Raw genomic sequence first — 24,499 nt, forward strand, 5'->3', positions numbered from 1 at the left:
TACAGTCCCCTGTAGCGGACAGAAATAAGTGACAACGTAAGTTTGAAGACTGCAGCAATTTCAAAGGCAGATATCATGTGCTGAAGACCCTCCCTGTAGGATGGAAAACTTCCTATCGCGAGTCGCTCAATGTCTTGTAAGTCCCGCTAGTGCTTTGCCCCTACCCATTCCCAACACCCGGTACTGCATTTCAATCCCCGTACGAATGCTATCCGTTCGTGGCTCTCTGTTCCTCAGAAAATATCGCTGATGATTCTTTTTCTTCATAGGGCGCGCGTCAATATTACCCTCGACCTGACCCTCGTCTTCGAAACTAAACCAGCTGCGCCAGCCTGATGGGCCAGGCCACTGAATCTCATTACGCTTGCGTCTTTGTTGTTTCTGAAGACGTGATTGACACGGTCACTTCGCCTGGCGCATTGAGAAAGCCCAATCCAGGAACGCCTGGTGCCCTCTGATTAACCATATGGTAAGATTCCGAAGTGTTTTATTCGTCTCTTCAGCATTACCCTTTCCGGACAAATTTTGACAATCAATGTATTAGTAATTCGCAATATTCTGACGGCGATGAACCTCCTACCTCACGTCCGATCAGAAGGCTTGTCGGTGGCCATGAGCTGGCCTCACTGTTGACCGAGTGAGCCATCAGAGCATCCGCGACAACCAAGAGAGGCCGAGAATCGACGACCACAGGAAAGGACGACTATTTCTCCGAGGAGCATCAATCGGCAAATTGAAACGAGCTATTGGCAATAGTATAAAGGCCAGATATTTCAACCCCCGATTGCAGCTGAGCAAGCGATAAGACAGGCCGTGGCTTAGATCTACCACAGATCCCTCGCCGCGAGAGCAGTCATTTTCGGGTCGGGTCGAAGGTTGTCGCAAACAAAATACCATGAATCTCTCGTCCAGTGGTACTTAGCCTTGACACAGTTGAAGTTTGCCCAAGGCCGTGCATTGGCAGGTATGGATACATCCATTCCCGAGGTACAATTTGATTCCAAGTCCTCCACGTGTGGTCGAGCTGAGCCCGCTACCTCATCCCTGGTTTTTCTATGCTGATGCCAGGCTGCATCACGGCAAGTCTATCCCACCCTCGGTCACCAGAAATCAGTTAACATAGAGAGTCAGTGAAAGACAGCCCTAATTCAGCCGCTCTGACGAGTCCGATCGAGAAAGTGCATTATAGCCAGCTGGGACCTCATCTGGGCCGCAAACAAGGTAAGTTGCGAGTGACCATCATATGCCAGCTGCTGATAATTGGTGCTAGATTGAATATATCCAGCGGCAAATTGCCTTGCCTGTGATCTGATGCAGACGGTCATTTAAAGCTGCTACCATGGCTTATTCATGATTGATCCTGGTAAGTACATTCTCATCTCTAGAATAATTTGGAAGGCAACTTACCAAAGTCAAGTCGCTCTAATGAAATTGGCGATTTTTCCCTGATGCAATGCTTAATGCAGCCGCACGTCGATCGAATGCCTCCTCGCTTTCACCACCGAGTCGCACGTACCCGCCGGCAGAAGTAGCCTCGCCAGTCCGGCCAGTCGATTGCCGAGACGAGCACAATGGCCCAATTGTTATTTGAAAGATGCAGGTCGGTTTTTGATATATGGTGAAGAAGACGTACTCACTGACATCGAACGCAGCCGCTGATGTTACTCTCGGTGTGGGCGTGGCACGTGTGTTTTACGCGACGCGCAAGTGCACCCAACCTTATGCCCCCCCGTAGCATGCGTCTGGTGCGGCGTCCTTGATGACCATCAACTTCCCTAACGCCGGTTGCTGACTTTGGCGAGAATGTCAATCGATTCGTGAAAGTGGCTTCGCCATTCATTTGAGATGGGCAAAAGGTAAAAATGAATCCGTAGACTCGGGAAATGATTCGGAAAACAGAAAGCGGGCTACGAGTTCGGGCGGACCGCATGGGCGGGCTCTAATTCAAGTTCATCTGACTTACCCTGCGGAAATCGAACCCGCGCCGCTAATGTAAGTAAATAAGAAATTCCACTAGACCACGCAGGAGAAGGGCCGCCCACAAGGATTTTGCTTCATGATAACCACTATTTTCCAAATAAGCAAACCCGCCGTTCTTCCGAGCACTAAGATCAGCGTTTCGAGCTCCAGAAGTGTCTTTCATTTGATCGGGTCGACACAAAATGATATCTGAAATATGTTTAGAAGAATGAAGCTTGCTATCGCTGGTATCCGAATGGTTCTTTGCCGAGTTTACCGTTGATGATGGACATAATACTGTTGGTCTACGGCTGTATATATATCGGATTCTAAGCTGAGATACAGCGACTCTACCTCAGGTACAGAATACAGTATCGCCAAAGAGCACGCGACGAATCTTTAGCAGAGAGAATGTCATAAAGAAGACTGACCGGTGTATATGTGGCCATATCGATTCTAATTTCTAGCAATCATCATTTCGCACTGTTTATCGACTTTTACACAAGGAACAAAAACCTCACTATGACGGGACCGGTGTTTACCGTTAGCCGCCACTTCACCGCCCGGGAGTCACCCACACTGCACATCAACAGAGGGACCCACTGGTCCGGCCCCGTTATCACCAGCTCTCACTCTTAACCCTCACTCACCTTTGGCCCTCACCGTCCATCACCGTCCATCACCGTCCATCACCGTCCATCACCGTCAACATACTCTCACCATAAACCCGTCAACACCATCACACACCGACACACCAACCACTCACCATCGACACTCCGCATCTCCCTACATCCGGACCAAACCTGGTGCCACTGCCAGCCAGCAGGCACAAGTGTTCACCAATGGATATCTTTGGATTTCAGCCGCCACCCAGATTGGCCACCCCGCTATCAGCCATGGCTCGATACTCTAATTCACACTGCGTGGAAGAGAATGTCCATTCTTGAAGCTCAGAGCGTGCTTAAGCGCTACAAAGTACATTGTTCGAACCAGAGCCATGTACGGTGGCATTTACATACAATACGGAAGTCAGTTTGCACCATTTATTATTGGATTCTTGATTCTATCGATTCTTTGGAGCAGGTCTTGGCTTCTTCGAGTACTCTCGAATACTAGTCTCTGACACCACGAAGAGGTGCCTGCAATCGTCAGAGGATCAGGACGAGAACCGCGGCGCCACGGGTCGCCTAACAAGCACAAATTTGATAACGCAGGGCTCAAGGTTGCATGGAAGCTCAAGATTATACAATTACAGGGCTCAAGGCTGTGAGGGAGAACTTGGTGTCGCGGCGGTCTCCCGCGGAGAACTTGGTGTCGCAGATGTCCCTGCGGAGACTCTTGGTGTCGCAGATGTCCCTGCGGAGGCTCTTGATGTCGCGGAGGTCCCCGCGGAGCACATTTATACAACACAGGGCTCATTGGCTGTAAGGGAGCGCATTTGTACAACACAGGGCTCATTGGCTGTGAGGGAGAACTTGTTGACGCAGCACTCTCCTGAGGGTCTCAATTGGTAACGCAGCGTTCCCCTGCAAGGCAGACTTGATTACGCGGGGCCTTTTCCGCGAAGACTTTTTGGTAACGCAGATCTTATCCTGTGAAGAAAACCCGAGTGCTCGGGAGTGTGAGGAGGAAAGTCCTGCTTTGCTTTTCGACGGGAAGAGAGCGTCTTTTATGCCATTTCGAGTACGTTCTTCGGCAGTGACCACTTGCGTACATCGTGCCAGACCTAGAGATTTCCACTCGACATTCGCACCAGGCGACCGCATTTTCGCTGGGCGTTGAGGCGGTTGATTCAACGTTGAAATAAGAATTTTCAAGAGTTCGGGCTGGGTAGCGGGTGGAGTTGCACGCCCCACCTGGACCCGTTGGCTCTCCTGGGTCTAGACCTGACGAATTCTTCGCCCCGTCAAAGTTGTTGACCTAGCTGAAACGGTCTTCAACGCAGCTGGCATGAGGTGTAGATCGAGATGGCGTTCCATGGTCCAATCGCCTTGGCAGATTAATTTTATGTAGCGTCAGAAGTCTGCTAATGTTGCCTCGTTAGCGAGTCGATCTGCGAGTCATTGGCCTCAACGTTGCTGAACAAGGTGAACGGCTTCCACGCAGCCACTATGTAGGTGTAGGTAGAAGAAGCTTTCCCTGGACAACTCGTCTCGGCGGATCGCTTGCCTGCACACTCCATTTTTTCTCTGCAGGCGTTTTGCCCTCGCCTCCTTGGGAACAAATGCTTTCTCCCTTCATCCTCTCCGTTACCCTGACCGTTATCTATTCCGTCGTGAGTTACAGCCACTGCAAGCTGCAAGGTCTCATGCCGCCAACATCTCTATTACACCTGCCAGCACATGAAGATCGGAGCTTTTCGTGGGCCTGCACCCAGAAATCGGCGGGAAAGGTGCCACCGATGAAGAGATATCGACTCCGACCCCGTCGCCAGAACAAGGTTTCGTCGAGCCCCGATCGAGACTCCCTTCCGGTCCAATATTCAGGATCTTCACGATCCATCAATTATCGGTAAATCATCCCGGGAGTCCTCTAGAAATCGCTTCGTTCTTTAATTGACTTGTCGTAGGCCTTTGAAACGCTTCCTGGAACATTGTCGGGGCATGAACATTAAAGGTGGGCTAGAACAAGAGGCTGGCATGCCTTTGCTAATTGTCTTTGATAAAACTTATTGAAACTCTGTTCCCCATGCTACGACTGCCTATGATGCCTATCCCTTTTCGAGCCAAATATTTGATCCTCCAAGCCCTGCAACGTCATCTCGAGCATTCAGCCTTCCAATTTCTCCAAAAATGGCTTCTGCCACAATCTTTGGCTGTTGGCTAGACATGCCCCGAGGCGCTGGAGCTGCACGAATTCTTCAAAGTCGTCGCTAAATCTCGATCGGCAATCTCGTCTGAGCAATGCTGTGAAAACCTTAGCTCTATTCAGAGCCTGCACCATCCAATTGCTAGCATCCGCCACGCCGCTGTGCATCGTCTGGTTCAAGGCAGCGATAGTCTGCTTCGAATTAAGTGCGCTGCCATCGAATTTTGTCTATGCATTAGCGAGAGTCTTTGTCGTCTCTTCGAGTTTCTATACAAAACCATCCCGAGATCTAGCACTGTACAGAAGCAGAGACAGCAGACTACTCCATCTCATGCTTCTTTGCTGAAGTTCCCTCTTTGCGAACGCCCGGACCACCGATTGCCTAAATTTCCGGACATGGCCAGAAAACTCATCGGATGCATCGAAAAGGACCTCGTTCAAGCAGTGGAGAACTTTTTACAGTTGAATTTCCCTGACGCCTGTCACATTGGCCGACCGGATTTATGTTCTGGATATTATTGGATTGATGTAAGAGGCTGAACGAGGACAAGATGAGCCGAAGAATTCATTGATGAAAGGCGGCTCGGGATCTGGGCTTGGCTCTGCTTTATGAACCAATCCTGCTCTGTTGTATACCTGTCTTACGATAGGTAACAAATCACCACAATGGTTGTGATCGCAGCAGCAAGCATCGGGGATGTCATTATCCCTAATTTCATGTCCCTTTTCCCTAGTCTGAATCGAGACAGCGATTATGGTGAGGCCTTAGCCCATGAGACAGCCTGGCTGTTCCTAAGAGCTTGAGGAAGGACATATAGGCAGGAACAATGTCATACTGCCGAGTCCTCGTTCTGATAGGTGGGAAAGGACGGCTGAACAGACAATTGTCTTTTAGAACCTTTTTTGGCAAACCTTTCGAGAGCTTGCTCATAATTTCTGACGCTGTTTTGTATTTGCTTTCGCGCTGCGAGGATGGCTGGATTCCTCTACCATTATGGATTTAATTTTGACACAAAAGGCGTAGCACAAGAATGTCTGGATGGGCCACCCATGTGTTTCCCTCGCATATCTCGATGCTTTCTGTGCTGCCCTCGATGAACTAACATTGAAGCCTAGAATTGTCACATAAGCTTCTCCTAAAATCTCCTCCCGCCGATGTTCCAACTCGCCGCTCAAAACACAAAAGCACACTCGATCCCATCCATAGCCTCGCCATTTTCTAGAAGAACACTCCCATTGAAATGGTAGCCCGGGGGCAGACAATAGTTTTTTTTTCCATAGTACCACTTTCCCGTTTTTCGCAAATGTGTCCGTCTTTCTCTTCATTGTTCTGCACACATCCGAATGCTTAACAGTATTTGGATCCTGTGTCGGCTCGATGTAAGGAAGAAAGGAACTGCTGTTTGCATTCTCATAAATATCGTCCCAGTCAATTGGGAAACAAATGCCACCGATCGAACACATCATTTTTTCTCCCCAGTCATCGAATGAAGGCTCGAGCACCATTCGATATACTCCCATTCCACTGAGCCACACCTCTACAGTGTCTATACCTGGTGGCCGTACTTTTTTCAAATCACGGCCCTTGGGTTGAATCATAACCTTTGCCTGAAAGATCTTGTGCGCCTCTCTGTATGACATCGATGCTAAAGCAGGTGCGTGACTGTGAGCATCTGGTGGGATGCATACAATCCAGATTCGAGGCACCGGTAGATCATTGCCACGTGAAATCTCTTCAAGTTGTCGGCTCCAATAGCCTGCGGGGCATTGAATTCTTTCCGTTAAATTCAAAACGCCGTGGCCGAAAATAAGGATACGGTGACGGTCTTGAAACAGCGGATCAAAGAATTGCATCGTGGGGTCGACGTCGCGCAGCGGGCTCAAATACTTGTCCCGGTTGAGAAAGGCGTCCCAAATCCCAAGCAAGTGCGCGACCAGAGAGACTTCGGTAGCCGTGAGTCTACTCAAGAGCAGGTCCGTGAGCCCATAGAATTCAACATTGGTCATTATCAGCTCGACCAGATAGGCAATTATATTGCGATATGATCGTGGAATGGCGTACTTGAATACCCATGGTTTCGGCCTCATCTTTGGGCGACGAGAAGGCGAACAGATGATATCGGGAGAGATTTAAGGAGAAGAAGGGGGTGGACTTTTACAATTTTGCAGAGTTTTGCAGAGTTAGATCAGGGAGGAAAATACCCAGCTCTGTAAAAGGTAAAATTGAAAGACCGAGGCGACTGTAGGTGGATGGGAACCAGTGAACCTCTGACCTGCAAAAAAAGTCCAGTGGTAATGTACTGTATAAGAGCTTCTGCAAAACTTTTGATGTCGCGAAGCAACTTAGAATGGGCGGGCATGCAGGCGATAATCGAGCTGTAAAGAGCCTTGAAATTTTTCTTCCCGATCTATAGGAAGATTGGTTATTGTTGTAGAGGTTATTACTTCAATACATTGATACGATAATATTTTCAAAGATTTCGCGCGGTATTGCTGTTAGCTTAAGACGATAGTTGTAATTTACCCGTTACACTGTTAGGTCAATCCCCGGAGGGCGTCCTGATACGATAAGGATACGAGTGAAGAATGTGAGATATGCCTGATATGGGTATGATGATATTCAGACTAATCGCTGGTCTTCCTAAGAAGATCCAGCTCTTCCTTTTCAGGGGATCCTCTGTGCGTATGCAAGCAGGTAAGCGAGGTGATGTATCAACAGGCGGCCCCGGTGGTGGATAGGCACCTCCTCCGCATTTCCTATACCTCACTGTACGGTTGGCGTAACATACACTCGGAAAAGATGTAGCCATTCTCTCCACATCGCCTTGTCCCCAGAATTCTTATCGCGGCGCTTGAATAGATTTGATTCAAAAAATTACGATGTATTGAAAATCCTCTGTAATCATTTGGTATCTTTACACTCCTGGGAATCGGAATGTGGAGCCCCGATGATCTTTGCTCAAGGTGAAGGCAGCCGAATGACCCCATCAATCCACCCCGACCAATCTAATGGTCTAGACCGACAGCGACGAGCGCCACTCCTGTACCGACATGAGCGACTGCAGTATTTCTGGGAGCTGTGCTGGAGGCTCAGGGGCTCAGAACCACTCGTATTCGACTAACCACTTCGGGCGGCGCACGGGGTCAGCGATCATGCATTCATGCAAATGATGCAGAATCTATGGATCGGTATATCTATGACCTTGTCGCCTGGCCCTGGATTATGATCCCCAGTCTTCCAAGATGAGGATGGACGGCATATCGCAGACTAGCGATGGCAGCCAGAAAGGTTTGTTCTGCCACCATCATCACACTCACAATCGTTTTCTACCTTTTGCTAACCAAGGCCAATCATACTTCGGCCATCAACAGAACGCCTTCGTCTTCATCCTTGGGCACAGCCTCTACAAAGCTTGGTGCCTCCATGGATGTCCTGGGCGAGGACGCCAACCGAGAGACAGAAAAGGTACAGTCTAAGAAGAGGGATTAGCGCAGGAACGAATTCCAACAGCTTGTCCTTCAAGGAATCGATAAGCATCAATTGCATAGTGTTGAGCTCGCTACGAGCGGCAATATAGATACCGAACCGGAGACACCAAATACTTCTTCAAGCGGGGGAAATTCTGCTCCAAACTGGGGGATAGGCTTGGGTCAAATATTGAACAAAGGCCCTTCGAAAATTGCTAGAGACTTATCACAAAGAAGTCTCGAGAAACGAGAAAGGTCCCTTTTTATGATTTCGTTCGGAAAGCGTTGGGTCTACCCTCTGAGCGAATCAAGACATTTCTTTGGACATATGAAGTCCTCGGTGCCAAACTTTACTTTGATTTGATCAAGGCCCCGATGCATCTCAGCCAATTGCTTGGTCTTAAACAGGTATTTTGTTTTTCTGCTCGTGGTGATCTATCTATGGGTCTTCTAATCATACATAGAGCTTGATAAGATCTCAAAGCAACCCTTTCATCCATGCTACCATCGAATACACTTGGCGGAAGGCAGGCCGAGCAGTACTCCAAAGACTGGAATGTGACTGCCTAGAGGGAGCTAAAGCAGACATTTTAGCTCTCACGCTGGAGGCATATCTAGACAAATTTATAACCCTGTCCCTACAGGAGGTCTTGGAGAAAGCAGACTCGGCCCAAAGGATATTGCAGGACTTCCAGGTTTTGAAAATTCGGTTGCAAAATTCTTTAAACCCGCTTGAGGTGGACTGGAGCTCGCCACTCGACAACAGAAATGCATTCCTAGAGCAGTTGCGATGGAACGACGTCCCAGCTCTCGCGGAGCTCGTATCGAGCAAAGATGTTGCTCTGCTTAGAGAATATGCGCAAACCGCATTTGCCGATGATGGGGCCCAGGCGCGTTCCATCTTGGGCTTCCGATGGAATCAGCTGGTGACTGAGGTGAAACAGTGCATGGCTGCTGAGATCGGGCTGGAATCTCAGATTGATAGCCTTAATCAGGTGTTTTTAAACGGACCTACCTTCGGTCTCAGCTCTGACGGATAATCTTTTGCAGGCTTTCCACAACATTCGCAACTATTATTCTTTAACAGCTGTGGTACAAGGTATCCAGGCAAGTGGTTTGCAAACAAAGTGCTCAACAAAGTACGGCAAGCTTGTCGACCCCACCTGTGGCTACCAAGCTTATCGTAAGAACACGGCTGAGAGCCCTTCGCTGCATTTTCTGTTGCCAGCACTGTCTGCATTGGCGCGCAATGATTTGAGCTATGCAGGAGTAGTGTCGGCGGATATTGCACTATACGTCGAAGAGCATTGTTATCCTTAGTCCGAAATGCGCCTTGAGCACGGAGCTGCTCCGGAAGTCTATGGGCATCTGGGCTTCCCATGGGGAAAAGAGAAGTCGTTTAATAAATCCACCATTTGGACCCTTTTGACTGCCAGCTTCAGGTGCTAGAGCAAAAACTGAATGCACAGCCTCGCAGCGTTGTTTAGGTACAATTTCATATATTCCGCAAGCATGAATGCACGTGTCACAGATACATGAAGCTACATATAAATTAGATATTAAGCTGTTTCTGGCTATCTGCAATTTCCAGCGCCATGAACCTTTTTTCCAGTGTTAGCATTGAAATTACACCCTTTTTCCATTGAGCGGGAGTACCTCTTCTTGGTCTTGAAGACGTAGGCAGTCCTCAGATATCGCTCATTCGTCCAGCGTCCCGGTTTGTCATGTCCAGGAGGCAACTCTTTAATTTCGGAAAGCCCCATCGCGATGAGGTATGTAGGAAGGAAAGTGGCGGGGACTTTTGATAGCAGGCTCATATGCGTTTGATCGCTTTTTTCCCAACAGTGGCGGTCGAAATCTACCATCTTATTGAAGTACTGCCCATCTTCGTCCACACACTCGGGACACACGTGAGTCATTCCTGTTGAAACTGCAATTTGCAGATAGATCTGGATCTTAGATTGTACAAAGTCCTCTGCTTGGGAGGCTATATTTGAGACAACAACGTCTCTTGTAAACGCAACGATTCGCTCGCGTGGCAGGTCGAGTTTGGGGTCCTTGTCTGTTGGTTTCCATCCTATGACTATTTCGTAGCTGTATCGGAACTTTGCCTCCTCCCGTTCGGAAAGCCCTTTGTGATCTTCAGCTTCCTTCATCTGTTTCAGGTGATTTCTCAAGTCGCTGCCCTGGGAATTTGACTTGAAGCAGGCCGGACAGACGTAGTTTTTGCCCGCTTTGATGAGCATGCCTTCCAATATGGAAGCTTTGCGTTCGTCATTCAACATAGTGAGAGGGAAGAAAGCCTTGGAGATCTTAGTTTTGGAAGAAAAAGCCTTTGATAAATGCTGTTGGTACTCTAATTAAGCCGTCAAGATATAATGCCAGTATCTCGGACACTTGCTCCATTGGGTCCAACTATTCATGGCCTTCGCTTGGACGTGCCGGTCAACATCCTCGATAATTTGCAGTGGGTGCCGTATCGTGCATGCTAATTTCAAACAGATATGTGCGTCAAAATTTTTGCCAGATAATGGAACACGAAAGCTCTTGTTGCTGGATTTCAGGCTAACGAGGGTGCTGATGCGCATTCTCCAGCGGTAACTAAGCGTTCAAGGTCTGGGGAACGATGAAATCATGAGCTACCTGAGATATCTTTGGGACTAGTCTTGCAATCAAAATATTTCTTGGGACCGAGAGATTGAGATTCACTTGTAACCGTATTTGCTTTGTTAACATACATCCTTCTCTAGTTGGCCCAACTGTTCACCTTGTTTCGAGCTCTGTCTGTGGTTCTCTTAGTCAAACTTGCTTTCAACTTCATTGAGCCGAAGAAATGCACATTTCTTCCTTTCCTCAGACTCTGACGCCAATTCTGCCATGTAATTTATTGCATTCTCCCGACTCATTCCTTTTTCCTGAAATATATGGGCTAGCTTTTGCAGCTTCTGACAGGGCCATTGAGCCTTCACCACCGCTGCCGTCGCTTCTGCTCCGATTGCTTCATAGTCTTCCCAGAAGCAAGTTTCAGGCCATTTATTTCGCCAAAAGTGAACCATGACTTGGTCAATACCACATTCAGCTCCCACGAAAATGATAGTCTGTTCTTGGGATGAGTTTACGCAACCGGTTTTTCATCGGATCACTTACGTCTTTCTTTCGGTTGTTGCGATCAGCTGTACCACCCCAGAATTTCAGAGATTGCAGGCCACTGATTTGCATCATGATTGTTACGAACAGCTTCGTAGTAGGAGGTGAGGCTAATGCATGAGAATATGAGATATCGAGATCTTTGGTTAGATAAAAGAATTATAGAAACTTGTGGTGGGTGTTTTAGATCACTGTTGCGGTCGGGCGACCCGTATTAACTTATAGAGATTGCACATATAAGCTAGGACTTCTAGAGCTTCGAAATCATGCGAGTAGCGATCGCGACCGTAAAGTTTCTCATTTGGGATGTAAAATGATGATACAAAAACATTTAATTACGCCGCTTTGCGGGGGCTGACTGGGGAACACCTGCTCCTGCAAACATCAGCCCCTGCATCGCTAGTCACCGACGATCGCCGTGCCTAGGCTTGTGATTGTGGGGCTCATGAGATCGTAACTAATCGCCCGAAGCCAGTAACAGCTCATACTCCAAAGTCTTGGGTCGAATCCACTACCACATAGTTAGGACCAATCACGGACTCGTCTCTTGAGCCTACTCACCTTGTTTCCATTGCAAGACGAACTCCAGCCGGAAACACTCATGGAACGAGTATGTGCCCTTTCGACCCCTACCCAAAGGCAATTCTGTCTCCGGTACTGTTGCCTTGAGGGCAGTAAAATAATGAGGAAGAAACAATTGGCAATCTGGGCCCTTGTACGCGAGGCCCGTGTGGACATCGTCTTTCAGTTGGTTGCAATGGTAATAAAACGCTTTTGTAGTGCTGCAGAGAACCAAACAGAGTGGACAAACATAATCCTTTTTAGCATTCCTGACAACTTCCCACACAATTGCAAGACTCCTATCCAAGGTGTTGAATTTGAGCTGGCCTTTTTTTTCCAGGACAAAATCGACTTCAAAGAAAGTGTAGAATGGCCGACGTCCAGGTCGTCGTCCCGTCTGATTGAATTTGATTGGAAAATCATCTTTTGAGATGGTTTCCCAACCCATAGCTGTCCTATAGCGATCCAAAAATAGGATAAAATCTCCCTCTCTCTTTGACAAACCATTGTGGATGCCGTTGTGATCCTCCTCGGTGTCAAAATGCTTGTATAGCACATCCTGGTCGCGAAACCCCAGATCGCATGCAACGCAGACGAGCCCCAGCCCTGAGCTCTTCGCTACGTCTCTTAGGAGGCAATACTCTCTCAGGGTATCGTACATCTTGGAGTTGTAGCTATGGCCAGCCAATATCGGAACAAGATAGGAGTGAGTATATTCCTCTCGGGCGTTGAGGGATAATATACTGATTTGATCGTATCTATATATATTCAATCAGGACGAGGTCATTTATATGGATGACGCCAAAAAATAAACACGTACTTATGCTAGATCTCGTACCTGAATAGTATGTATATGCTCTTTGTTCGTTTGTCGTTTGCAAGAAAGAGTTGATTGGCACACTTCACCTGGCTGGCCACTACGCCGTAAAAACATTCTGGAAGCTTTCATTTGAGGTTCCTCTGAAAATACTTAATACACAGCTTATTGAATTTCAACCTAGATGCTGCTTCTAAGTCTTCCTAACCTTAAAACAGCATTCAAGATGAAATATGCATTGGTGAGTTGAAGAGTCGAGCAGATCACCAAAATATGTACAATAGACTGTCCAACCAAATATTTTAAATATTCCTAGCTTGGAAATCTGTCAAAGAAATTTCAAATGTGCAATAACTGAATACAATATCTGCGCTTCCCGAGTTCTTTAGAAGGGTTCCTTAGAAGAGGTGTTATGAAAATAATCCGGTTCTTCGGCGAGTTTCGCGGAGAAAGTTTCACATAACAGAATATGCGACACTTTGTGCTACAGAGTATAATTCATTTATCGGCTCAATCCAGCGCATTCTTGTTCCAACATTGTATGATCTTTACCGGCCGGTAACTCACAGCTTCCATCACAATTCACTGGTCGGTTTGGTCGCTACCCTATCGAAAGACAGCCAATGGGCTGCGTCTAACCTGCCGCAATGGATCGCAAATCGTCGAAGAAACTCTTGACCATGTCCGGGATATGGGATTGGGAAATTGTTTCCCAAAAGCCAGTCCAAAGCGGAATCGGGTTCCGGGTGAAAGAGAAGAAAGTCTTGCGGAGGTAGGCAATTGTTCATCAAAAGCCTGTTGGTTCCAAATGATAGCGAATCATCTCAAGCCAAAGAGAAGAATCTTTCTTCACCACATCAGCAAGATCTATACCTCTATGATACAAACGAGAGGCTAGGCCCATGCTTGCAAATCGGCAAATGCTGCGGATTTCTCTTTCCTGGAGAATCTCTCCCAGATCCAACGGCATTTGGTCAACCTTTTCCCAACAGATACCAAACACAACCGAGTTCGTCGCCGCTAGTTGAAGAATTGACCTCCCATCCCACATCTCTGCCACCGATGCAGGAGCAAGAAGATGTAGCGGACTCATCGTGCAAATCATGTAGCCAATCGTTTCGAGAGCGTTTTTCTGAAAGGCAAGAAGGAAGAGGCTGTGCCCAAAGCGGCTGTAGTAGCATGATCGAATAATGCCTTGTCGGACCAGAAAGTGAAAGGCACGCGGAGACTCATGGACGCAACACGAAGCAACATCTGGATGTGCATGCTCGCTTTGCAGGCATTCCTGGCTGTCCACAACTTGATCGAAGTCGGGAAAAAGTTTCCAATGAGCGAGAGCAGACTTGCGAGCCCAGTTGCTTTGTAGAAAAATGTCCAAGCCAAAGCGAAGTTCGGCATCGGCCTGCTCATAGTATGTCAAGATATGATGCAGCGCTTGCTTCGATTTGAATATGTCGGAACAGAAGAGGCAGTCAATCTGTGACATGAACCACCCGTAGCTGCGAGCTCCATTGTCATTTTGAACCCTTTTCTCGTTGAAGAATTGGTCGGCGACCTCCATGGAGTGATATCAAGTACAGAGGAAAGAGGGTGACAGTAGATGGATAGATGACTCCCTGCTCCAGAGGGGATCATTTCATTTAAGCTAATTAACGACCTAGCTCATATTTCCGTTGATTTTCGTCTTGGCTGCAGCTTTGCCACCAGCAGCATGAGCGGAAAAAACTTCTCGTACCATCTGCCCAAGTTACCAAGTTCATTTTCGAGATTAAATGTGAACTTGGGCGACTTGTGCCACGTTTTAATAACACACAGGACTATTCACAGTCACTACCGTTTTCTCGATCTGAATTTCTCCACCGAACATCTTTGCTGTCTCCGACACTTTGATTTCGTGTGTTATATCCCCATTTCGTGTGGGAAGCCATTGTTGGACTTTCTGACTTATCGTGTCACTCTTGAAATAGATGGCCCAGTCTGATCCATTGTTCATCTAGGCGTTTTAGTCAAAGAAGATCACCTAAATGGCATTCATACCATACCAGAAAAAAATTCAATTGCCCCAGAGCAAACTTTGCTGAAATGACCAGAGTAGAGTTACTCATTGTTATGTTTGCAGATAGGTTTGAGTTGGTTGATAGTAGTCGCAGGGGATTTGCAAATGGAACTGTTCATATTTAAAGCATTCCTCGATGCGATCCTGAGTCTTTAATAAATTGAAAACCAGATGTAATTCGGAAGTATACCAAGCCAGAACTTGCTTTCCGCTCAGGTGGGGAAGAAGAGAGGTAAATATCTTGTACTAATCAAAGCGTGCTTTGAATCTGTGGAATAATGTTGCTGGAAGATAATATATGGCAAGAAAGCTATAAAGTGGTGGGGTATCCAAATTCGATTTTTATGGGGTTGCGCTCCCCGTAAAAAACATATTTGGATTAGCGTGGTCAAAAGAAGCCCCGCTAGGCAGCGAGTCACATGCGCCAGCGACTTTCAGCCCTAACTTATCCGACTTTCATTTCTTCATTCATCCTCTGATGCAAAATTATCGCGGAAGATGTTTGCTCACCGCAAGAAAAGTCCCCCAAAGTTATCCTACAACGAAGTTATCGCAGCCTTGAGAGATCTTCCAGGAGAGCAGACTTTCGGTCATGTTGAAGATTCTCAACAGCTCGACTTTCTCCGACGAATTTATCGACCGCTCCACAAGTTGTTCGCTACGTCTACAACCACTTCCAAGGTGAATTGTGCACGAGTCAGAAAAATAAAAAGCTTTCAAATACCTCAAACTTTACAACATCGTTTCTCACGGTTTGAAAAAGATCCTTTGGAATTTTGGGAAATGCATGTTAAGCCATTGACGCGATATAGCGACAAGGCCGAGGAAGACAGGGCTAAGTTATTCCTTAAAAATGCAGCTCATTTGGAAAATAATGTTGATGAGCAAATGATTTTGCGAAGGCTTGTAGCTGTATCATCCTACAAACTCTTTCGGCGAGCAATACCAACGTCAGACCAGCGGATTATGAAACCTAGCGTTAAGAAGTTTTTATCTCACGTCGGATTGTCTGTTTCAGAAGATGATGTTGAGACAATTAAAACATTCAGTGACATCCTCCATCGAGGAAAACGACAAAAGGATTTCTGCGAAGAGTTTGCTGTTGAATTCTCAAATGATGACAGCCTGGAAGCCACTCGCCCAAGCAGTAGCGAAGACGACAATCATATATATAGACCATTATTCTTCTCGTCTATCCCAGATAGCATGTGAGTTTGCGATAGATATCATCAATGGCAGTTGCTAATTAGATTTCAGATGGGATGAAAAAGGTCTGGTTGGAGATGATTTCCATACTACTATTGAGCACCTTCGCAACGTCGATATATTAAAGAAGGCCAAAGACTCGGACGCTGCTCGCATGGCCAAAGTCTTACTAGACTTCCACAAGGAACTCGTTTGGGTTTCCGAAGTGGCAACGAACAAAGTTTCCGCACTGAAAAGGAAAAGAAATGCACAAAGTTTCCAAGGGGGCCGTCAAAAACAAAGCTTCCCAGCATCTATTCCCGCTACAGAGAGTCTCGGCCCCCAGGCTATCCAGCCATTATCAGAATCTATGTCAGAAACAAGGTCCGCCTCAAACACTACACAATCAGGGCTCGAACCAGATCATTCTATCCATTATGCCTCACAGTCAACCGTGGTGCCAACAATAACCTCCACCCAGGAACCGCCGCGCCCTGAGGAGACCCTTCTTCATTTTAATGCCCTCGATTTCGTTAGTCCACACTTTTCGACCACCCACGCTGGCAATATACTTAGTGTAACGGATCTCGATTTTTTAACTCCCTTGCTAGATACATCCTCCACTGAGTTTGTTAATTCGCAACCTGGAGTTCTCGATTTCCCCCCTTTCTCGCCAGTTGTTCAGAGTCACTATCAAGAGGGATAAATTAACGATTGCTCAGTGGCCTAAGTTCCTAACCTTCCATACTAAATACAAAACATTCCCCTCCGGAATTTCCACACGAACCTTTTTAGAGATGCACATCTTCTTCCCAGTTAATAAAGGGAATGTCCGTTCTCCATCCCTGATCATACAGTTCTCGCTTTGCTAAATAGGTATCAGTTCCCCTTCTTTTAATTCCCAACCGGAGTTCGATGTTCGAAAGGCAGCAACATAAGAATCCTGTATGTGTGAGCAATTCTTTTTCTCTTCGGGGTAAGGACGTTGTCGGGTGAATACAAGGACGAACCTAGGCGAGTTCCTAGAGTATTTCACGTAATTTGATTTCTGAACACTGCTCAACAAGCTTAAATCGGGGGGACTGTCGCCATTCTGCATAAGGATTGGCCTCCAGCCAGGTTTTCAACTCCTTAGTAACCTTCTGCTCGATCTGTTCGAGGGGCTCTTAGAAGATTTCGTCACTCGTGGACTCACTCATGTGGAAATCTGCGATAGTGGTTCTAGAATGAGCTAGGAGGATTTAACTATATGTCTGCCGTCTCTAACAGGAAACCGATAGCGATGACCTAGTAGGTATACAGCTCTCAGCTTCTGTTGCTGCCTACAAAAGCAACGCGTCTTTAATTAGTGGACACAGCTCACATACAAGCCTCCAGGAAATGCTTTCAGAGCCAAGCGCTCACCCAGATATAATCAAGTTTGTATTGAAGTTGAAGTTATTCTTGAGTAATGTATCAGCTGCATACAATCCGATGCAAGGGTGGCATAGATCAAAAAGTAATGTAAAAGGCTTTCATTGCCCGACGCCCATGTCTGGCAGCAAAGTAGATTTTTTGACTTGCCCCGCGCATCACGTGCCTGTCTGATAAGCCCCACCAATTTGCTTTCAATGTTTAGCCTTGTGTTTGCATTGTTTGTATTCAACGGTCCGCTCAAATTATTGAGTATCACGGGGTAGTCAAAGCTCATCGCGGGACTAGCGGCGACGTTGATAGCTTTGACGGGCACCAGGGGCCAACTGTTGCCGATGAATTTTTTCCCTCTGCTTCAATTTTATATAACACACTGCTTTTGCTCCCCGTCTATGCGACATGTAAAATATGCATTAATCGACACATGCATCAAAATATAACGCATTTCAGGCAAGAGTTAATACCTGCGGGCGTCCGAGCTTCATCGGGCTTCATATGTTTTCCCTCTTGATAGCATATAAAACTTCTGCCGACGGTCCCCGTCCAGCCAACACAACTTATTTCGTGGTCAAAATGGGCCTATCAGATATTTCTCGATCGACCGAGTGGCCTACTAAAAGACAGCGTGGATTCTCTAAATACTCAGGAGATGAAGCTACCGCCGGCCTACACGGCCTGTTCCGAGAACCTCTGAGGGGTGCAAGTATCGAGTGCAAGGTTAGGTTCTTCTAGTAAGAAATCTAGAGCCTAGTGAACGGGCAATAACATACCGCTGGCGCTGCCGGCCTTCTGACGACCGAGCTCAAGAAGATCTTACGCATAGGCTCATCTGTCGCAAAGCCAGCTCTCGACCTGCTTGACTTATTCCTGTGTCTTTGGCAATGTTATGTTGTCAAATTCTCCGGGAAAATCTGATTCGAGAACGAGCGACACCAACTCTGGCTGTCAAACGAGGACCTAGAAGCTGAAAATGGCCTTCTCCTGCAGCGTTCTCTATCATAATCAAACTTCACCTGGAGAGCTCTTTCAACCAGGTCATGCTCAGACTTGATCATTGCCAACCTCTGCTGATCAGCAAGCGGAAGCAACGTACAGAGACACCGAACACATTACAACACCAACTGCTGATCCCAATGGTCAAGCGTCTGCAAAAAAGTTTATCCAAATCAAGTTCTGGTCACTCGAACGAGGTAAGTGGAATCAATCAGACTGTATCCTCGTAGACCGGTCGGATCCCTCGCCTGTGGAGCGGGTCGCACGAAAGTATTCATGCAAAGGATAAGCACTCTATGATGTGAGCCTCAGAAGCTTACGCCCAGTCCACTGTTACCGCGCGGCAACAGCGGATGATACCAATGCGATATTCTTAATTTCCGCGCATGAAGAGAAAAGCGTTGCGGCTGTGGAAGGATTCTGGAAGGAGGAGAAACTGATTTCCATGGCTGCTCGCGTTGTAGAGCATGCAGGAGAGCGATGAACCAATTTGCCCGGTCGTGCGCGGTAAAATCAGGATCCGTCTTCATGTGAATCATTGGTTCCTGCAAAGTCCTTCGTAGAAAGCTGATGAAGACAAGAGTCATCTTTTGAGGGGCCCCTGTTTCTAGGATGACCCTCTCAATAGGCTACTGTTCTTGTGAAGTGCCACCAATTAAGAGAACCTCAAACCTACATTTAGCTTGGCAATACAGACACGTTTGTAGAGAGGATAACCTGTTAGCATTTGTGCAAGCTTTGGCCTTATCATATGTACTCTCGGCACCTATTTGGCAGTGGCTGTCACACCAAACTCGAGCCGATATCCTCTCGTGGTAATTCTTTGTGGCGCGAGCACGATGCCATGTCTTAAGACATTCCAGGGCGGCCCGGAAGCATGTTTCTACAGCTTCATATCTCTGAAAGATCAATCAGGGTTATATTGCAGTCCTGTTCTCGAAATGCATCCTCCAACAATGGCTAGGTCAGGCTGGCAAAGTGCTCCAAGATACTGTGTCGATGCCACCTGCCGAGGCAATGCGTGGTGTTGTGTGGGAGAATGGTGTCGGAGTCGTCAAGGATTTCGGATGGGAATTGTGTTTCGCAAGGCCATAAATCGTCCGAGCGACTTGGCCCAAGCATTGTTCCTAGTGGCTTCGGTGGTGTTTCTTGGGATCCTGAGGCGGCTGGTTCGGTACATCATGTTTCTTGGAGACAGGTCTTCGATGATCGCATAGCGAAATTCTCTATTCACCCCCTTAATTGCCGGTCTGGCAGGCGGCCCGGGATGTTCAACCGGAGATGAACTGGCAGAAGGGTTTAACGGGAAAAGATCGCAGCATGAATGCTTGCTTGGTACTTTTCGGGGTTTCTGGTCGTAGCGAGGTAGTCTACATTGGAATATTCACAGGGACGCGGATAAGTTCCGCATCTGTCCATCGTTTTCTACTTGCTCACCCTCCATTTGCGATGGGCTCGACTATGCCGATCGCTGGGAAATATATTTTTAAAAACCAGCGTTATTTGCAGGGCCTCTGGAATACGATGTTTTATGCAAACCAACACCTTGATAATAGCATGTTAGACAGAAATTGATGCCAGTGGAAACAGGAAAACAAAACAACCAACATCATGATATCAAAAGTAGGCTGGTCGATGAGTCTGCATACCAATTTATCCATACGATGTTGGGTGTCAAATATTCATCACCGAAATGAGCAATTATCATCGTTGGGAACAAGTTAAATGATGCCGCAGGATTTGTTTGGACTGGTAGAAGCTCATGTTTATGAAAGTCGACACGATGCGTTGTTGGTGTTTTGATCTGGTAGCTGCGTCGCGAACGTTGAAGCGACGTTGAAATCCTGGAATAAGACTTCAGAATAGTTTTTCATCGAGATGAAAGTTGCGGTTCCAATCGAACTAGCATATAATAAATCGTTAAACGGCTCAACAGGCCACGATATGAGGGCCAACTCGGTCGGACCCTCAATCACAGCTGCGCTAGCGGCAACGCGCCCGCAGCACTATAAAAATGTCCCCCAGACCCCAGCACAACGGTCTCTTTGAAAACACGCCCCAGTTAGCCCAACCCTAAGACATGATTAGTTGCTCTTCCACCTCGCCCGTCTTGGACTGACACGATTGAGCATCTTTAGTTTGGCCTATGTTTTGTGCCAGGACAAGAGAGCACAAAGTGGCACAGGTCTGCATCGGAAGATGGCCTGGGCTTGAACCTGCTTTCCGTGATTCGGACCGAACGTGATCTCTCATACTCGTGATTGAGCTGACGCTTGCAACATCGCCTCTAGCTTGTCTATGCTCGATGGAGAACTACACCCCTGGCAGGTATGTGGATCGATGCCAACATTTGACACCATGCTGAAAGATTCCCTGAGAATCATGCCTATTTCGAGTGTTACATGAGTCGAGTTGAAGTATGCGTCTTGTCTGGCTTTGGGAATCTTACTCAGGGTGTGAAAATAGTGATAATGTAGACCCTCCTTGTGATCTCTGCTGACTAGTCACGGGTAGATCGCGCCGAAAGAAGACTCTCACGTTGATTTTCAGAACCAGATATGATTGGTAGGATCTCATCAGTGGAGATTTTTGATCAGTCATCTTGGGCTGACGATTCGCTAGGTTTAAGGCAATGCTTCCAGCTCAAGCTGCGCGCTGTTAGTCAATGCTCGCTGAGCCCTTCCACTGTCGGCAGCAGAATCACTCGCGGTATAGGTCACCCTGGTACATTGCCATTATTATTGCCTATATTCATGGCCATGAGGTTGGATATTGGGTGAAGGTTGGGTATTTGTCCATTTTACACAGGATGAATCGCTAATGATTATTTCTTTTGCAGGTTCAATGACAATATTGCGCCCGACGCGACTGAGCTGGGAACGACCACCAAGCTCTCACCGTCATCGACACGGCCGGCTTGCTGAACAATAAATGGAAACGACCTTGGAACGGTGATGCCTTTACGCCGTCGGATCCGTCGGATCACGACCAAGGGTGTGTGGAAGCTCGTCGGCTCCTTGAAAGATGTCATCCGCCATCAAACCGCAGCAATCGAAACCACCCAGAATGAACTTCAGGAACTTGTACATGGCCAGAATATTCTTCAGGAACAAAAAGAAAAACCCACGAGGAGCTGAATGCTTTGCGAGCGCTAATCGAAGCGGCAAGGCCGACTGCCCCAACCAGATCCTGGGCCGAAGTGGCAACAAGGGATGACAGTTCATCCCCAAAAAGTCCACGGAGAACCGAGAGAGAAAACTAAGTGTGACCATAGGCGCCTCAGCCGTCGCACTGGATACAAATCTGGAAGTAGTGGAATCTGAACAAATTCAAGTGGGACAGATGGACCGTTGGGCAGTTCATGTGGCAGAGCTGATAGGCATCTTCTACACCATCAATTTTGTGTTCAGACTGACCTATCAGTACGACGGCAACGCGGTCAGACGTCCAATGAAGGCGTCGATTCTATGTTATGGCGAGTCGGCGCTACAATCAACCCAAAACGCCAGACTTATCAGGAAAACGGATTGTCCATGCAATTCTTTCAAGAGCCACACCAATTCAAGAGAAAAATGCTAGCTGGCGAAGATGGGATTTGCGGAGAAGCTGAGAGGGTGTTTTCAAATGCGATTCTATACGAAGATACAGCAGGATCCGGCGAAATCGGCAGAATGGCGAGAAACTTGGGCTTGAGGTGGGATTTAGGGGCAGGAACTGGGTTTCTGGGCTTTCGCCCCCAGACTTGGAGGCATGAACCCCTCGATCTGCGATGACCCAGGGAACGACTGACTACTCGGGAAGCTAAGCGGCAAGGCAGGACCCACCCCTTCCGAATGTTGCTGACAAGGGAGAACGCGTATCAAGGCTGGTTTTCCTAGTCGACTTATGGTTTCTGTGATGAAAGACTCATCATAATAGAGCCCCATAACTGTGGAATGAAGAGGCGTTCTTTCTGAATTTTAATTTGCCTATTCGATGGCGAGTCGGACTCTTCAGATCGAATTAGAAGTTGGATTACATTACGCCGGTCACGCTGCTGGCTGGCGCGAAAGATTCCCTTCGAGGACTAAGCTATGTGAGATTTCAAGCCTTCTCAACCTGCGCGCGCTTCCATAAGTCTCATAGAATATGTCTGCCAGAATACTGCGTGCTAAATCCGTCGACTGCCATATAAGCAAGAGATTGTTCCCTGTGTTCACTCTCAAAAAGCCTCGAAAGAAACCTCGCGCCATAATCTCTGGGTACCTTTGAGAATCCAATCAATACTAGCTACGTGGGTCACAATCCAGGGAAAAAGCCTATGCAGTGAGTTTGAATTCGTCTGCGAACGCGATTGTCTTCGATCTGCTGAGCTTTGAGGTCCGGTCTTAACCACCGTTTAGCACATGGCGACGGGCGCGAGTCTGGTGTGAACTGGCCAACGGCCTGCAATCTTACTATCGTGAGCTTTTCCCCCGTCGCATCAAGTGCTGGTCGAGTTCTAATCCGTCCGCCCTCACTTCTTCGTCCACTTTTCCGACTTCGGCCCCTGCCTCGTTTCGCTGCCTTATGTGGCAATGAGCGAAATTCGCCAGACTCATGATAGTAGGGTCGCTCAGTGATCATTCCAAAACAACACAACAGACATTTGAAATCAGTCAGGGGCCAATATGCATCTGCCCAAATGCTTGCTCTAAGTCGCGAGCTGGGGTCACTCCGCCGGCAGTTCGATGATTTCGACCGCCTACGGCTGATCCACAATCGGGGCATCTCGATAACTCCATAGCTCCCCCGCACTCGCCGATTGTAAACGGATGCCCATTCTCGCAATAGTACCAATGCCCCGTTCCCCGAAACTCACTTGCCATGGCATTCAAGACTGCCATGCGTTCTTCGTTGGTCACTGGCGCGTAATGTGTTGCACCGTTGAGCATAGACCTGGTACCTTCAATTTCCTGGCTTAGACCACGTGTCTGGCTAGGATGCATGTTGCAAAACCTTTCCGACTCTTCGAGAGCGTTTCTAGCTTTTTCGCGTAAGTCTTCAGCGTGCGATGACTGTTTCGAGGTTTGTAGCTCCAAGGCGTAAAGCTGTGCAAGGAAAATATGTCCTTCGGCCTGTTGCATGATGCGATGCGAAGCTATTGAGTCGCTTATCAGGAGCCGACTTTCCTTTTTGTTCTCTTTCAGGTTGACAAACAAGTCACTCTGATCCTGAACAGAGTGTACACGACTTTTCATGGAGATGAAATCCCCCAGAAGAGCCAAGTCTAGGCGGAGCAGCAGCGCAGCGGCTTGAAGTTGTCCTTTAGTCTGGAGTACGCTTTCATGAAAGCCGAACTGGCTAGAAGTCGTTTTACGTCGACGTGCATTTTCGACCATATTGCGGACCTGGATGAATGGCTGCTCTTCCAGCTTCACCCTCTCTTGATACTCTTTTAACCTGCAGCGAAGAGCCAGAATGCCGCTCCAATGGACTTTGGATGTTTTCTTGATCCGATAGCTCATCAGTTCGACTGGATGCGCAGGGGGTCCTTCAAGCCTGACTTGTATATTACCCCGGAACACCGCCGCAGCTAGTGCCTCGAATCCATTGCGGTTCTGTAGCTCATAGAGTACACGGGGTAGCTCCTGGGCAAGTGGTATGTACCGTTGGTTCACATACAAAATCAGCTTCTTTGTTGCTTCATCGAGCAATGCACGTCTCACGAGTCTTCCATAGCGAGAAAGTCCTCTCAATGACCCGCGACATGTGGCACATGTCCGGATGTCCTCAATCGAAAATGGTGTTGAGGATGCAGATATCGCGGTAGGCCTTTCCAGATCGTCCAGACAATAATGCTTTCGGAGATCCATTTGACCGTCCATGCTCTCGATGGTCAAAAGTGCCCACACTTCAGAAAGATGCAGGGGTTCTCTGCGAGATTGATCTCCTGGGATGATTCGCCTAAGATGAAGTCCACGGGGGGTCTCCTTGATCTCGGCGGATGCGCATATCTGACAGTACTTCTCCGAGGGGTAAATTTCGCGGCACACGGACGGGCATTGGTGACCGCATGTCAAAACATTTTTTGCAGCGTAAAGAGCATGGGATGTGATCGCAGGGCGGCTCAC

At 47.6% G+C, this 24,499-nt stretch overlaps 8 protein-coding genes across 8 annotated transcripts; 2 read left to right on the plus strand and 6 right to left on the minus strand.

The window, feature by feature from the left end:
* Window positions 1–5,694: 5,694 nt before the first annotated feature.
* On the minus strand, window positions 5,695–6,855 carry N7509_008309 (uncharacterized protein; the record flags this gene model as incomplete). The annotated part of the gene is made up of 1 exon (XM_056632946.1): window positions 5,695–6,855. One exon carries the CDS (start codon window positions 6,853–6,855, stop codon window positions 5,695–5,697), a length of 1,161 nt encoding a protein of 386 aa, XP_056483566.1.
* Window positions 6,856–8,733: 1,878 nt separating this feature from the next.
* On the plus strand, window positions 8,734–9,275 carry N7509_008310 (uncharacterized protein; the record flags this gene model as incomplete). The annotated part of the gene is made up of 2 exons (XM_056632947.1): window positions 8,734–8,793; window positions 8,880–9,275. The coding sequence occupies 2 exons, from the start codon at window positions 8,734–8,736 to the stop codon at window positions 9,273–9,275; spliced, it is 456 nt and encodes a 151-aa protein (XP_056483567.1).
* Window positions 9,276–9,525: 250 nt separating this feature from the next.
* Window positions 9,526–10,520, minus strand: N7509_008311 (uncharacterized protein; the record flags this gene model as incomplete). The annotated part of the gene is made up of 2 exons (XM_056632948.1): window positions 9,526–9,776; window positions 9,866–10,520. 2 exons carry the CDS (start codon window positions 10,518–10,520, stop codon window positions 9,526–9,528), a joined length of 906 nt encoding a protein of 301 aa, XP_056483568.1.
* Window positions 10,521–11,030: 510 nt separating this feature from the next.
* On the minus strand, window positions 11,031–11,454 carry N7509_008312 (uncharacterized protein; the record flags this gene model as incomplete). Its single annotated transcript, XM_056632949.1, has 2 exons — window positions 11,031–11,333; window positions 11,383–11,454. 2 exons carry the CDS (start codon window positions 11,452–11,454, stop codon window positions 11,031–11,033), a joined length of 375 nt encoding a protein of 124 aa, XP_056483569.1.
* A 481-nt stretch (window positions 11,455–11,935) lies between these two features.
* On the minus strand, window positions 11,936–12,604 carry N7509_008313 (uncharacterized protein; the record flags this gene model as incomplete). Its single annotated transcript, XM_056632950.1, has 1 exon — window positions 11,936–12,604. The coding sequence occupies one exon, from the start codon at window positions 12,602–12,604 to the stop codon at window positions 11,936–11,938; it is 669 nt and encodes a 222-aa protein (XP_056483570.1).
* A 943-nt stretch (window positions 12,605–13,547) lies between these two features.
* Window positions 13,548–14,321, minus strand: N7509_008314 (uncharacterized protein; the record flags this gene model as incomplete). Its single annotated transcript, XM_056632951.1, has 1 exon — window positions 13,548–14,321. The coding sequence occupies one exon, from the start codon at window positions 14,319–14,321 to the stop codon at window positions 13,548–13,550; it is 774 nt and encodes a 257-aa protein (XP_056483571.1).
* A 993-nt stretch (window positions 14,322–15,314) lies between these two features.
* On the plus strand, window positions 15,315–16,028 carry N7509_008315 (uncharacterized protein; the record flags this gene model as incomplete). The annotated part of the gene is made up of 1 exon (XM_056632952.1): window positions 15,315–16,028. The coding sequence occupies one exon, from the start codon at window positions 15,315–15,317 to the stop codon at window positions 16,026–16,028; it is 714 nt and encodes a 237-aa protein (XP_056483572.1).
* A 7,016-nt stretch (window positions 16,029–23,044) lies between these two features.
* N7509_008316 (uncharacterized protein) lies at window positions 23,045–24,253 on the minus strand (the record flags this gene model as incomplete). The annotated part of the gene is made up of 1 exon (XM_056632953.1): window positions 23,045–24,253. The coding sequence occupies one exon, from the start codon at window positions 24,251–24,253 to the stop codon at window positions 23,045–23,047; it is 1,209 nt and encodes a 402-aa protein (XP_056483573.1).
* Between the last annotated feature and the right edge of the window lie 246 nt (window positions 24,254–24,499).

The sequence above is a fragment of the Penicillium cosmopolitanum genome (assembly GCF_028827165.1).
Source record: "Penicillium cosmopolitanum strain IBT 29677 chromosome Unknown utg000009l:1.0-9042332.0:1.0-9050551.0, whole genome shotgun sequence".
In the NCBI taxonomy this organism is placed as follows: Eukaryota; Fungi; Ascomycota; class Eurotiomycetes; order Eurotiales; family Aspergillaceae; genus Penicillium; species Penicillium cosmopolitanum.